General features: G+C 40.9%; 1 protein-coding gene and 1 pseudogene across 1 annotated transcript in view; both read right to left on the reverse strand.

The window, feature by feature from the left end:
- SNRNP40 (small nuclear ribonucleoprotein U5 subunit 40) overlaps positions 1 to 16,423 on the reverse strand; it is a 37,477-nt gene that overhangs the window by 13,791 nt on the left and 7,263 nt on the right. Inside the window, exon 5 of the mRNA XM_044237645.1 lies at positions 3,368 to 3,490. Coding sequence (XP_044093580.1) covers positions 3,368 to 3,490 — 123 coding nt within the window. The remainder of the gene's footprint in view (positions 1 to 3,367; positions 3,491 to 16,423) is intronic.
- LOC122899674 lies at positions 15,671 to 15,962 on the reverse strand (annotated as a pseudogene).

Raw genomic sequence — 16,423 nt, forward strand, 5'->3', positions numbered from 1 at the left:
GGGGGAGGGGCAGATTCCCCATTGAGCAGGGAGACTGACATGGGGCTCCATCCCAGGACCCTGGGATCATGACCAGAGCTGAAGGCAGACACTTAACTAACTGAGCCTCTGAGGCATCCCGCATGTGACTCTTGACCTAGGAGTCATGAGTTTGAGTCCTACATTGTGTGTAGAGATTATTAAAAAAAAAAAAAAAAAAAAAAAAAAAACCTTAAAAAAAAAAGAAAAGAAAAAACAAAAAAAAAAACAACACAGTTATAGTAAGTAGGAAATAATTCATCAAATTACACGAAACTAGAATCAGGGAACTTCTCAAAGAAATATGAAGGTCATTCATTTATTCATTCATTTTCTCAGGAGGCTCCACAGCCAACATGGAGTCCAGTATGGGGCTTGGACTCCTGACCCTAAGATCAAGACCTGAGCTGAGATCAGGAGTCAGATGCTCAACTGACTGAGCCACCCAGGTACCCCTGAAGGACATCCTCTTAGAAAAAAACCTAGTGACATATGTTATTACTGTACTTATAGAACTTTATTTGCACATTCTCTGTGAGATAAATTCGGCCTTCAGAACAGAGTTGAGATTAGCTGTCTACAGAAACTGCCTACCCTGACAGAAGGTATAACATACATTGCGTGTCTGAGAGGTCATGGAAAACCTTCAAATCCTAAAAAGGGATCGGGTACCCCTTAAGGACTATAGCATAATTAAATATATCTGTTTAGAGAAGACCCAGGGAGAGTCTAGAATAAGGAATGTGGAATAAGCCACACTCTATGTCATAAGAAGGCTTTCCTAGCACAAGAGTATTACTCTTAAGCTGATCTATCCTCATAGTGGAGATGAGGGCATCAAATTCTCAGACTTAAAAAAAAGAAGCCAGTCTCAAAAGGTTATACATACTGTATGATTCCATTTGTATGATATTCTACAAAAAGGAACTACAGGACAAAGAAGAGATCAGTGGTTGGAATGAGTCAGGAATGGAAAGAGGGTTTGACACAAGTGAACATTACAAAATTTTGGGGATGATGTAAATTGTTCTGTACCTTGTTTGTGGCAGCTACACAAATCTATGCAACCATAAACATTCATAAAACTGTATACAAAACAAACTTGATTTTGCCATATGTAAACTTTAATAATTATTTTATTATTATTTTTTAATGGGAATTCTTTTTCTTTTTTTTTGTAACCTCTATGCCCAATGTGGGGGGCTTGAACTCATGACTCCGAGATCAAGAGTTACATGCTCTACAAACTGAGCCAGCCAGGCACTCTTAATAATTTTAAAAGTATGAAAATTATAATAACTTAATGACACTAACCTGTCATGTGTATGAGATGCCCTCTAGTGATTCTAAAGCTAAAGGGCTCCCAAACTTCTCTCTGGAAAATACTGCATTAGCTATTAAGATGATCTAATTAAGTTCCCATGCCCTGATTTGACATTCTCCATACAGTTATAAGATAGAAAAAGGATGGGAAGTTAAATTTTGGAAATGGCCAATTTTCAAATATTATGGGACATCTAAGCGGGGGAATGTAGAGAGGTTGGCTGTATGCAGAGGTCTGGAGCTGAAGATCTGGGCCGGAAATATAAAGTCAGCATACAGATGATAAAGCCATGGACTTAGGTGAGAACTGTCCAGGGAAAAGGGATATAGTGAGAAGCACCTAGGAAAGGACCTTGAGGAATAACGACATTTCAAATATGTATAGAGAGTTTTCATAGTGTAGTGGTTATCACGTTCACCTGACAAGTATACATACAGAGAATGGCTCTCAGAGGTATTTGAAAATGATATGCCAGAGGGGGTAGGAGAGTATACTGTCACAACTACTAAAAGATTAAAAGAATCTACTGAATTTAGGAACAGGGAGGAGGATTATTGGTGACCTTGAAGAGAAGGTCACCAATGAAACAATGGAGGCAGAAGCCAGACTGCTGAGGAGTGATCAGGAGACATGGAGTGGAGGAATGAAATGGGGTGGAACTGAAGACAGTGAGTGTAGAATAATCGTCAGAGGGCACTTCTCATAGGCATTAAGAGCAGGACTCTGAAACCCGAGTCTGGGTTTTGCCGGACTTCTTTTAATTCAGGTTCTTCATCTGTAAAATGGCGTGAATAGCATTTATTTCATAGGGTGCTATGAAGTTTAAATGAGTAAGAGAAAGCTCGAAGACCAAGGCCTGACACTGACAGTGAGGGTCCCACGGTAACGATAACATTATTACTGTCACCACCACGAAAGAAGTCTGGCTGTGAAGGGGAAGACGGACAGGGCAACAACAGGAGGAAGTGGACTGAAAGGAAGACTCCCCACCCTGACGCCAAGAGCTGAGGGCAGTGGAGTGATGATGCGAAGACAGAAGAGCAGACTGGAAACACGATCTGGGAAAACAGACGGTATGAGGGCCCAGTCAGGGAAAAGGAGCCAATATCCTTCCACTGAAGGGACTACCTTTAAACAAAAGCAAGGACATTTCATCTGTAGTAGCAGCAGAGGAGGCAGGGAGGGAAGGGCACACAGCACTTACATTTTTAGGTAGGGACAGTAGGAAGCTGGATATTTACCTACAGTTCTCACTCTAAAGGTAAAACAGAAGGCCAAGAATCTTTGAAACACTTAAGGAAGCCAGTATGTAAAGACAGACACAAATTGTGTAACCCCCAAAACACTTTCCAACCACTGGCATGTCCAGAAACTGCTACGTGCTCTAATTAATGCATTAGGTTCATTTAATCCTCACTACAACCCCATGAAGTAGACGTTATTATTGTGGTTATTAAGAGGCTGTTAGAGAACTTGCTTGCAGTCCTAAAAAACTAGAAAATGACAGAACTGGGATTAGAAACCAAGTTAGTTGGTCAAAAGCCCGAGTACACTGTGCTGCTGTGCGGACCACCGCCACTCTCACATCACCGCCCTCCCTCTTTCGTGGCTGTGGATTCTCTGAAACTTCCTTTGTGCAGTCTCAAAGAGAAAGACACACTGAGAGATCAGAGCTGAGAATCACAGGGTGATTCAACGCTATCTCAGCAGGCCAACAGAGTGAGGGGGAAAAAAAGGCTGCAAATGTCTTTAGCCAGGGAACGCACTCTTCACGTTCACAGACTCCACACATGGGGTCTCAATCCACATGAACTGTCTGGTCCCTGATGGCATTTATATGCTGTAATGCAACCCTTGACTTAGAAGTCAATGAGGATAGGGCAGAAAGAAAACAAGATTTAAGTTACTATCTTCCTTGTAGTTGGTATAAAGTACAAAGCTATCACAAACTCAGAAGTTTGAAAAGACTACCATCCGCGAATGGAGACAGGTGAAAGGGAGGTGTAACGCAAACATTAAACATACCTTGATATCGTTGTCTATTCCACCAGAAATAATCTGGTCACTTGTGTCATTGAAGGTCACAGCTAACACCTGGTAGGTGTTCTGAAATGTCTGGATGGCTGCTTTCTTCCGGATGTCCCATAGCTGAAGCAGAGGAATAGGAGGGTCTATGGTCAAATATCATTGTAAGTAATTGCATAGTACATCCTGAAGTCTTAAGGATTTTGTAGAGGTAAATACATTTTTTTTCTTTTTTGAAAGACTTTATTTATTTATTTGATAGAGAGAGAGAGTGTGTGTGCACAAGCAGAAGGAGTGGCAGGCAGAGGGAGATGGAGAAGCAGGCTCCCTGCAAAGCAGACAGCTGGATATGGGACTTAATCCTAGGACTCCGGGATCATGACCTGAGCTGAAGGCAGTGGCTTAAACAACTGATCCACCCAGGTGCCCAGGTAAATACATTTTTAACAGGGACACCATTCAGAAACTTGTCTGGATATTCTACTAACATGGTGAGAAGTGATGTAATTTGGCCAATGTATCTGAAAGTTGGGATAACAAATTACTTTGGTTGTATTTTCAGACACCTTTGTTAAAGTATGAATAATCATAGTTCATCAACATGCCTTAGAATGGAAGTCCTCTGCTTGCTCTTTGCACAGCAAGGATGTCAGACCAGTGCTTTCAAACTGCAGCATTAATGAGCTGTGGCTCACATTAAAAAATATACAGAGAGAGGTTACATCAATGAAAACAGCAGAGTGGGAATGCTAAAAGGTTGCCCCTCTATAATGCTAAAAGGTTGCCCCTCTATAAAAGCAGAGAATTATGTGGCAAAAAACCTGGCAGAATTAACTTTATCAGAACTCTAGAAACTATTCAAAACTTTGTAGCAACCAGTAAAATGCTTAATGAGGACCCCCCCCCCGAGTCTTGGTAAGAGTTTTACAGTGTTTTAACTTACCCTGTCTCCCTCTCCTACTCAGCAAGAGCTCTGAAGACAATGGCCCATATTCCCAGTATAGGTTCCTATACCAGAGGGACCAGAATGGACCTTATTCTCAAAGAACTGTGGTTGTTTTTAACTTTCTGGTGGCTCCCTGAAGGATGAACTTAAAAGGTTTGACTTCATTTTGCATAACTTGGAACTCTGCCAGGGCAGAGGCATTTGTCTAAAACATTTAAAGGCAAATGCATTAGCCTCTGCTGTCTGGGGCCAGGGATGAGAGTTGGGACAAACTGTACACAAACCAAAAAGCTTGGGAGAAAAGCTGGGGAATGACACAATCTGGAGAAAAAGAGCTTTGAAAAGCTGACGTATTCCTAGGACTCTAGAAGGCCATTTGCATGCCCATGTCTGGCACATGTTCAGAAAAGACCTGAGAAGGTCCTAAGCTCTCTCGCAGACCTGCACAAGCTCCGCACAAGCAGGAAGTGAAGGCTAACAGAAAGTTGTAAACTGACACAGAGCTATAAACTGCCTGGTAAAGACAGACCCCCCAAACACACACAATGAGTCTGCAAAGACTGGGGAGAGGTTTTTTTCCCACAAGTGATTAAGAAAATCTCTGTCAAATCATTACTGAGCCACCAAGCTAATGCAACAGAGATTTCAGTGGCTACACATGGCAAATAATACAGACTTTATAAAATTACCTCAGAAAATTCACTTAATAGGAGTGCCTGGGTGGCTCACTTGTGTGGCTGACGTCTGGTTTCGGCTCAGGTCATGGTCTCAGAGTCCTGGGATTGAGCCCTGTGTTGGGCTCTGTGCTTAGCAGGGAGTCGGCTTGAGATTCTCTTTCCCTCTCCCTCTCCCCCTGCTCATGCACTCTCTCTCTCTCTAATAATAAGTAAATTCTTTTTTAAAAAGATTTTATTTATTTATTTGACAGAGAGAGACATAGCGAGAGAGGGAACACAAGCAGGGGAAGTGGGAGAGGGAGAAGCAGGCTTCCTGCCGAGCAGGGAACTTGATGCAGGGCTTGATCCCAGGACCCTGGGATCCTGACCTGAGCAGAAGGCAGATGCTTAATGACTGAGCCATCCAGGCTCCCCAAATAATAAGTAAATCTTAAAAAAAATAAAAGAAAAAAAAAGAAAGGTGGGGCACCTGGGTGGCTCAGTCATTAAGCAGCTGCGTTCCACAGTTACCACATTATAATAATCAAATGTTTTCAACAGGAAATTATGACACACGCAAAAAAGCAAAGTATGGCCCGTACAGAAGAAAAAAAGAAATTAAGTCTTTTCAAAAAATGATGATGGGACAACTGGATAACCATACTCAAAATAACGAAAGCAGACCTTTATCTCATACCATATGGAAAAATATACTCCATGTGGATCAAAGACCTAAATGTAAAGTTAAAACTATGACATTCTTAGAAGAAAACAAAGGGGTAAATTTTCATGGCCTTGGATTTGGCAATGAATTATTAGCTATGAAACCAAAAGAACAAGTGACCAAAGAAAAAACATAAACTGAACTTCATAAAAATGAGAAACTTCTGTACAAAGGATAATATCAAGAAAATGAGATGAGAAGATAACCAACAGTGGGAGAAATATTTGCAAATCATGTATCTGATAAAGATCTAGTATCCAGAATAAAAAAAAAAACATAGTTCAACAACATTGCAAATAGCCCCCAAAATGGGCAAAGGTCCTGAATAAACATTTCTTTTCAGGAGCTGTAAGCACAAGAAAAGAGGCTCAGCATCATGAATTAGTTGGGAAATGCAAATCAAAACAACGATTAGAAATTGCTTCACACTCACTACGATGGTTATAATTAACAAAAAAACAAAAACAAAAAAGGAATCACAGAAACTAACAAGTGATGGTGAGGAAAAATTGGAACCCTCGAACACCACTGGTGGGAATATAAAATGATCTGGCTGCTGTGGAAAAGCCTGGATGTTCCCCAAAAAGCTAAAGCAGAATTACCATACGACCCAGCAATCTTCCTCCTAGATAAATACCCAAGAGAAATGAAACAAAAACTTGTACACCAATCTTTGTAGCAGTGTTAAAAAGGAATGAAATATTAATACATGTTACAACAAGGATGAAGCCTGAAAACATTAAGCTGAGTGAAAGAAACTGAACACAAAAAGGCCACTTATATGATTCTATTCTATTTATATGAAATGCCCAGAAGAGGCAAGTACATAAAGACAAAAAGGAGATTAGTGGTTGCCAGGGGCTGGAAGGTAGGGAAAAAGTACTGACTGCTAAATGGGTATGGGGTTTCACTTTTGCCCTCCTAATCTTTGTCAGTCCCCGTCTCCCTATAATGGACCGTTCCCACCCTTTTCTAATTTTTATTGGGGGGGGCGGTTTTGGTATTGGATCATGGTGATAAGCACACATATTGTGAATGTACTAAAAGCCACTGAATTGTATACCTTTTAAAATGGTTAAAATGGTAAATTTACATTATATGAATTTTATCCCAATTAAAAAAAAATATAGAAGAAAATGTCCCCTATAGAAAGGGTTGATTCATAAACACAGATGTATTGAGGGGAGTATATTCTGGGTCATAGTATAAAATGTATTCCTTAATGCAGACTGTGATTTAAAAAATGTTTACAACTAGTTAATCCCAACTTTCATGGATGAATAAACTAAAGAGCAAAGATAGAACTAACTTGATGAGAAACACCCAGTAGGTCAAGGGCAAAACAAGGACAAGAATTTAGTATTGTCTGATTCCATTACATTCATGTTGAATTTACTAAAAAGTGTTAATTTCTTATAAATTTCTTATAAATACTAAACATATGTTTGTTTCAAAAAGTTAACATTTATTTTTGACTTATTAACAAAAGAAGATAAAGATTAGGTACAACTCTAGAACCCTATACTCTATAAACAACTAGGCTCTATTTAATAAAAAACAGACTTAACATGGATCTACATTAAAAAAAATTTTTTTTTAAAAGTTTATTTATTTTTAGTAATCTCTACAACCAACATGGGGCTCGAACTCACAACCCTGAGATCAAAAGTCCCATGCTTTGGGCGCCTGGGTGGCTCAGTCGGTTAGGCATTTGCCTTTGGCTTGGGTCATGGTCCCAGGGTCCTGGGATGGAGCCCTGGGTTAGGCTCCCTGCTGAGCAGACTCTGGAACCATGACCCGAGAGCTTCACCACTCCTAAATACCTGGGTGCGTTTGTCCTATGAGATACATATAATAGGGGTGGGGTGTCTGGTGGCTCAGTTGGCTAAGCATCTGCCTCCAGCTCCAGTCATAACCCCGGGGTCCTGGGATCTAGCCCTGCGCTGGGCTCCCTGCTCAGTGGGGAGCCTGCTTCTCCTTCTTCCTCTGCTGCTCTCCACCCCCACCCCCCGCCCGTTCATGTGCTCTCTCTCTCAAGTAAGTAAAATCTTTGAGGTGCCTGGGTGGCTCAGTCCTTAAGTGTCTGCCTTTGGCTCTGGTCCTGATTTCAGAGTCCTGGAATAAAGTCCCATATTGGGCTCCCTGCTCATCAGGAAGCCTCTTTCTCCCTCGCCCTCTGCCCCTTCACCCCACTCATGCTCTCTCTTGCTATCTCTCTCTCTCTCTCAAATACATAAAATCTTTAAAAAAAATCTTAAAAAAAAAAGAGATACATATAACACACACACATATACGTACACATATGTATATGTGTATGTATGTGTGTGTATTATATGTATCTCTTTTAAAAAGATTTTTTATATTTATACACATATATATGTGTGTATATATATTCCTAGAAAATCTTAACACAACCTATCAAAATTAACACCAATACATTATTATCATCCAATCCTCAGATTTCATTCAAGTTTCACAACTTGTCCCAATGTCTTTTATTGCAAAGAGAGTCAGTTCAGATTCATGTGCTGAATTTATGGGTCATGTTTCTTTAGTCTCCTTTAGCCTGGAAGAGTGTCTTGGACTTTTCTTGACCTTGATGCTTCTCAAATAACAGGATAGTTATTTTGTAGAATGTCCCTCAGTTTGGGTTTGTCTGATATTTCTTCATGATTAGATTCAAGTTATGACTCTTTGGCAGGAATCTCACTGGAGTGATGCTGTGTTTTCACTGTATTTTGTTTAGTGGCTCATGGTTTTGATTTGTCCCATCATGGATAATGTTCAGTTGATCATTTGATTAAGATGTTCTTTTGACAAGCATTATTGCATAAGATGTTCCAGGTTCATCTTGTACTTTCCCTGCCCAGGCCTAAAATAAGGAGTCCTGGTTTCTTTAGTGGAAAATGGTATTGAAAGACCAAGATGTGCCCAGTAGCTATGCTCACTGCTTTGGGGGTATTGTTCCTAAACCCTCTCAGTGGATAGTTGCCAATATATGCACACACAGGCACATGCACATCTGTAAGCATACACTTAATCTATTGTTTTTCTATACCTATCTGTTTTATGTGTTGAATCCCACGAGTTCTCACTGATACATCCAGTTCAATGCCAACAACACAAGATGCATTTTAGTCCTCTCTCCTGTATGGTAACTCCTTTCTCTGACAATGAGAAGTCTGTCTCCTGTTATACTTATTATACTTACATGATGAAGATTCCTGTATGTAATTAATCTCCTATATCCTTTTCTACTCTTCCCCTGCATGAATGTCTTCCTTTCTCTGTTTGAACTGTGATTCACATTTCCTATGTGGACCCCCTCCTCACCCCATTTGGGTTATCCCTTTGTATGAATGCTCCCTTCACTCTGCTCTGGCTCTAACACCCCTCTCCGGGCTGCCTTTCCTCAGGAATGCTATCCTTAGCCTCAGACTTTGGACCTAAACTGCTCTCATCCCATGTGGACACTCTCAACTCAAGCTCATACCCATACTTTCTCCCCCACCAATGCACAGATGAAACATTTACTCTGCTTAGGCACTGACTCTATGTTGGGCCGCTCTCCCCTCCAATTCCCCATACTGGGCTACCTACTCTGTGTCATGTGGACATCCTTACCCTTGTCAGTCCCCGTCTCCCTACAATGGACTGCTCCCATCCTGCATCGATGCTTTCCTCACCTCACTTGGGCCCTGACACCACTTTGGGCCTTGATGGCCCACCCGCACCTCTAACCCAAACACCTTCCCTGCTTTGGTCTGTGTAATGGCACGAGGACTAAATTGTTTATAAAAGGGAACAATCTTTATTTATATATATATTTACATATATAAAAGATAATAATAATATGTGTGCTTTTAAACCTATATACAATATAAAAAATGATTTCCTTTAAAATTTTTAAAAATATTTTATTTATTTATTTGAGAGAGAGAGAGCATGTGCACATGAGCAGAAGCAGGGGGAGGGGCAAAGGGAGAGGGAGAAGCAGGTTCTCCCCTGAGTAGGGAGCAGACACAGGGCTTGATCCCAGGACCCTGGCATCATGACTGGAGCCAAAGGAAGACATTTAAGTGACTGAGCCACCCACGTGCCCCTAAAAAATGATTTCCTAGGGGTGCCTGGGTGGCTCAGTGGGTTAAGCCTCTGCCTTCAGCTCAGGTCATGATCTCAGGGTCCTGGGATCCAGCCCCGCATCGGACTCTCTGCTCAGCAGGGAGCCTGCTTCCCCATCTCGCTCTCCGCTTGCCTCTCTAACTACTTGTGACCTCAGTCTGTTAAATAAATAAATAAAATCTTAAAAAAATAATAATAATAAAAAAAGATTTCCCAATTGCTTTATTAGAATGAATGAATTGTTAAAAACAGTATGAAAACTACTAGTATGGGGGCACCTGAGTGGCTCAGCTGGTTCAGCATCTGCCTTTGACTCAGGTCATGATCCCGGGGTCCCAGGATTGAGTCCTGCATCAGGCTCCTTGCTCGGCGAGGAGTCTGCTTCTCCTTATGCCTCTGCCCTTTCCCTTCCTCATGTGCGCTCTCTCCCCCCCACTCTCTTTCCCCCTCTGAAACAAATAAATAAAATCTTAAGAAAAAAAAAAAAAAAGCCAACTACTAGTATGGAGAATGTTCAGGCTGCCAGTTCTAGACCGAAAATACTAGAACTACTGAAAGCTTTGTTTTCTTTTGAGAATTCTGATGAGTAAAATACAACACAATGTTTTCCCCCTTATAAACAAAGGTTATTAAATTCCCACACTTACAAACCTAGAACAGAAAACAATAAAGTGGGCGCCTGGGTGGCTTAGTGGGTTAAGCCGCTGCCTTCGGCTCAGGTCATGATCTCAGGGTCCTGGGATCGAGGCCCGCATCGGGCTCTCTGCTCAGCAGGGAGCCTGCTTCCTCCTCTCTCTCTGCCTGCCTCTCTGCCTGCTTGTGATCTCTCTCTGTCAAATAAATAAATAAAACCTTTAAAAAAAAAAAAGAAAACAATAAAGCATTCCAACATGGCAAGTAACTAAAAGGCATATGTAAAAGGCTGTTCAACAAAGAATTGTTTATAAATAATATGTTGAAATTAAAACAAGGAACTGGTTAAAAAGCAGTCACTTCAGGTGATGTGACATACTGCACATTAAAATAAATATTATTTTCAATAATAAAATATTTATTTCAAATCTTTTTTAAAAGACTTTATTTATTAGACAGAGATCACAAATAGGCAGAGAGAGGACGGAAGCAGGCTCCCCGCTGACCAAAGAGCCCGATGCAGGGCTTGATCCCAGGACCCTGAGATCATGACCTGAGCTGAAGGCAGAGGCTTTAATCCACTGAGCCACCGAGGTGCCCATCAAGTCATGTTTAATTAAGGGAGAAGAAAAGTAAGAAACTAAAAGGAGAATAAAAAAGACATACAGGGGTGCTTGGGTGGCTCTGTTGGTTGAGAATCCGACTCTTGATTCTGGCTCAGGTCAGGATCTCAGGGTGGCGAGATGGAGCCCCACGTAGGGCTCCACCCTCAGCAGGGAGTCTGCTTCTTTCCTCCTCCCTCTCACCCTGCCCCCCTGCCCCGTTTCCTCTCATGCTCTCAAATAAATAAATAATAATAATAAAAAAGACAGACAGATATTCATAATGGAGAGTAGTTGAAAAAAGAAAAGCCAAGTAAAGGCAGAAAGATAAACATGAGGAAAGAGATAACGACAAAAAGAAAGAAAGTCAGAGAAAAGGTAAAGGAAGTGAAGCCGGAAACAAACATGAGTAAGTTCCTAGGTGTTTATCATATAGCAGGCCCTTGATGAATATAAATAAAATTCCTTAGGGTATTTTCATCTTACTGCCTTTTTGAAAAGCCAATGAGCAAATAAGTTACTGTTAAGACTCTCCAACTACGGCACACGTAGGTTAAGATCTCCGGGCTTTGGAACGATTCCTAAGCAGCAGCCTCTCTACCTAGCCAAACATCAAGGGGCCCCAATTGATTGGGTTTATTATAAAAATGATTTAGTAGGAAAAAAATGATTTAGTAGAAAAACATCCCAAAGCAGATGATTCAGTATGTCAATGTCACAACCTTGAACTATGAAAAGAAAAAAAATTCATTTAAAAAGCAACAATCATAGGTTTAGTGTGGTTTCTCAGAGGTACTCCTTTGAAATCCATCCTGATTTAATCATTAAAAGACTACCCAAAGGGGCACCTGGGTGGTTCAGTCGGTTAAGTATCTGCCTTTGGCTCAGGTCATTATCCCAGGGTCCTGCGATCACACCCCTTGTCAGGCTCCTTGTTCAGCAGGGAGCCCATCTCTCCTTCTCCCTCTGCCTGCTGTTCCCTGTGCTTGTGCTCTCTCTGTCAAATAAATAAAAAAACTACCCAGAACCCAAAATTCGTGCCAAAGAAAGAGTAAAATGATTGGTCCTACAAAGTAGTATGTCCTTATGTGCCCCTGAAATAAAAGTCACTATTTTTAGGTCTCATTTTCCTCATTTGAAAAGGAGGGTGCAATGGTGAGTATAGCATAATGTATAAATCTGCTGAATCATTATGCTGTATACCTGTATCTCATTTAACATGCATCAACCACACTCAAATACAAATAATCATAAAAGAGTAAAATGACGATGCTGGATGAGATCAATGGCTCCTGAATTGTCAGACCTGCTACACCAAATCAGACGAGGAACAGGTTTAAAAATTCTGGTTCTTGGGGCACCTGGGTGGCTCAGTGGGTTAAAGCCTCTGTCTTTGGTTCAGGTCATGATTCCAGGGTCCTGGGATCGAGCCCCGCATCGGGCTCTCTGCTTCCTCCTCTTTCTCTCTGCCTGCCTCTCTGCCTACTTGTGATCTCTGTCAAATAAATAAATAAAATCTTAAAAAAAAAAAAAAATTCTGGTTCTTAAAAAGAAAAAAAACCCCAAAACCATTTACATTAGCACCCAAAAAAGAGGAATATTTAGATATAAACTTAACAAAATACGTACAGGAACTAAATGAGGAAAACCTCACAACTCTGATGAGTGAAATCAAAGAACTAGGAGTGCCTGAGTGGCTCAGTCATTAAGTATCTGCTTTTGGTTTGAGTCATGATCCCAGGGTCCAGGGATCGAGCCCTGTATTGGGCTCCCTGTTTGGTGGGAAGCCTGTTCCTCCCTCCCCTACTACCCCTGCTTAGCGTTTCCTCTCTCGCTGTCTCTCCTTCTCTGTCAAATAAATAAATAAATCTTTAAAAAACAAAACAAACAAAACAAAAACCCAACTAGATAAATGGAGAGCTATTCCATGATCATGCATAGGAAAACTCAATATTGTCATTCTCAACTTCATAGATTCAATGCAATTCCAACCAAAATTCTAGTAAGTAGTTTTGTAGAAATCAACAAATTGATTCTAATGTTCATATAGTGACAAAAGATCCAAGATTGCCAACACAATACTGAAGCAGAAACTAAAGTTGGAAGACTGATGATAACTGACCTCCAAGACTTACTGTAGGGGCACCTAGGTGGCTCAGTTGGAAGAGCATGTGACTTGTGATCTTAGAGTTGTGTGTTTGACCCCAGGTTGGGTATAGAGATTACTTAAAAAAAAAAAAAAAAAAAAAAAAGACTTACTATAAAACTACAGTAATCCAGACAGTATGGTCCTGGAGAAAGAATATATCAATGGAAGAGAACACAGAGCTCAGAAATAGACCCCCATAGGGACGCCTGGGTGGCTCAGTTGGTTGGACGACTGCCTTCGGCTCAGGGCGTGATCCTGGAGTCCCGGGATCGAGTCCCACATCAGGCTTCCAGCTCCATGGGGAGTCTGCTTCGCTCTCTGACCTTCTCCTCGCTCATGCTCTCTCTCACTGTCTCTCTCTCTCAAATAAATAAATAAAATCTTAAAAAAAAAAAAAAAAAAAGAAATAGACCCCCATAAATACAGTCAACGGATCTTTGACAAAGGAGAAAAGGCAATGGAGCAAGTGAGTTTCTTCAACCAATGGCACTGGAACAACTGGACATCCACATGCAAAAAACATGCATCTAGACACAGACCTTGCACCTTTCACAAAAATTAACTCAAAATGTATCACACAGAAGAAAACACAGATGACCTGAGGTATGGCAATGACTTTTTAGATACAACATCAAAGGCACAATTCGTGAAAGAAATATTTGATAAACTGGACTTCATGAAAGCTAAAAACGTCTGCCTGAGAAAGACAATGTTAAGAGAATGAGAAGATAAACCATGAGACAGGGAGAAAATATTTGTATATCTGATAAGGGACTATTATCCAAAATGTACAAAGAACTCTCAAAACTCAGCAATAAAAAAACAACACGATTAAAAAATGAGCTAAAGGGGCACATGGGTGGCTCCAGTCGCTTAAGCATCTGCCTTCTGCTCGGGTCATGATCTCAGGGTCCAGGGATCAAGCCCCACGTCAGGTTCCCCACTCAGTGGGGAGCCTGCTTCTCCCTCTTCCTCTGTCTGCTGCTCCCCCTGCTTGTGCTCGTTCTCAAATAAGTAAATAAAATCTTAAAAAAAAATGAGCTAAAGATCTTAACAGACACCTCACCGAAGAAGGTACACAGATGACAAAAAGCATATGAAGAGATGCTCCACTTTATGTCATCAGGAAAATGTAAATTAAACTAACAGCGAGGTACGACTACATACCTATTAGAGAAGCCAAAATCCGGAGCACTGACACCACCAAATGATGACGCGGAGCAACAAGGATTCTCACTCATTGCTGGTGGGAATGTAAAATGGTACAGCTACTCTGGAAGACAGATTTGTGGTTTCTTTCTCCTTTTAAGATTTCATTTTTAAATAATCTCTACATCCAACGTGGGGCTCAAATTTACAGTTCCAAGATCAAGAGCTGCACGCTCCATCAACTGCCAGCTGGGCACTCAGACTGGTGGTTTCTCAAATACTAAATATGCTCTTACCATAGGATCTAGCAACCGTGGTCCTCAGTATTTACTCAACAGAGTTGAAAAATTTAGGTCCACACAAAACTCCCACATGGATGTTTACAGCAATTTTATTCATAACTGCAACTCTGGGAAGCAACTGAGATGTCCTTTAGTAAGTGAATGAATAAACTGTGGTATGTCCAGACAATGGAATATTATTTGGCACTAGAACAAATGAGCTACAAAGGCTGGAAGAATCTTTTTTTTTTTAAGGAGATAGGAATTTATTGAACACACTACAAGGCAGCGGTGGGCAGGACAACAGAGGAGAGGCTGTCTATAAGACATGGAAGACTCTTAAAATGCATGATTACCAAGTAAAAGAAACCAATCTCAAATAAGACAAAACTATGGAGACAGTAAAAAGATCAGTGGCTGTCAGGGGGGGAGGGATGAACAGAAGGAGCACAGAGGATTTTTAGGGCAGAAAAAATACTCTGTATGATACCACTGTGATGGATACATGTAATTATATGTTTGTCCCAAACCACAGAATGTGTAACATTAAATGTGAACCCTAATATAAACTATGGACTTGGGTGATTAGGACGTGTCAGTGTAGGTTTTTTTTTTTTATTAAAGATTTTATTTATTTATTTGACAGACAGAGATCACAAGTAGGCAGAGAGGCAGGCAGAGAGAGAGAGGAGGAAGCAGGCTCCCTGCTGAGCAGAGAGCCTGATGCGGGGCTTGATCCCAGGACCCTGAGATCATGACCTGAGCCGAAGGCAGAGGCTTTAACACACTGAGCCACCCAGGCGCCCCTGTGTTAGTGTAGGTTTATCAACTGTAAAAAATGTACCACTCTGGTGGGGGATCATGGGAGAGGCTATGGATGTGTGGGGGAAGTGGGTATATGGGAAATCTCTGTATCTTCTCCTCAATTTTACTGTGAACCTAAAACTGCTCTTTAAAGAAGTTTTTTTTTTTTTTTTTTTTTTGTTTTTTTTGGCTATTAAAAGCTCAATATGAAAATGCACACGATCTGATTTTTATATTATAATAAAACAAATACTATGGAGAGGGGACATGTGGAAGCAGTTGATTCTTCTGATGAACACATCCATTGTTTATACTCGTTCTAAGGCTTCTAACATGATGATACTATTTCCTCATATTACCACCATTCCAATATTGTTCTGTTGCCCACTAGTTGCCATCTCCACACATTCATCTATCACAAGATTCATAAATGGATCGAACCCCCGCAATATTCCTTGAACATGTCTGCCACCATTTAATTTCAATGATAATTTCTTGTCCATAAATATTTTCAACTCGGGAGGGTGAGCTTTGCTCGGGGTGTCTACTCGGTGAGCTTAAAGATGCCTCCAAACGGAATTCATGGCGTCCCTTGCGCTCTAAAGAAGTCTTAATTTAAAAACAAAAATTCCCATTCTAGACCTACTGAACTAGAATCTTGAGTTTTTTGTTTTTGTTTTTAAGATTTTATTTTTTATTTGTCAAAGAGAGAGACAGAGAGTGAGAGTGAGCGCACAAGCAGGGGGAGCAGCAGGCAGAGGGAGAAGCAGGCTCCCTGTTGAGCAAGGAGCCCAATGCGGGATTTGATCCTAACTCCCTGGGATCATGACCTTAGCGGTAGGCAGATGTTTAACAGACTGAACCACCCAGGCGTCCTGAGAACCTGGTTATTTTTAATAGGTTCTTCAGGCAGTCTGACATGAAGACAAGCTGGAATCACTGAACTAAAATGATCTTGTTACTAAACCATATACTGACCTTTTTATATAG

Source organism: Neovison vison, chromosome 2 (genome assembly GCF_020171115.1).
Source record: "Neovison vison isolate M4711 chromosome 2, ASM_NN_V1, whole genome shotgun sequence".
NCBI lineage: Eukaryota > Metazoa > Chordata > Mammalia > Carnivora > Mustelidae > Neogale > Neogale vison.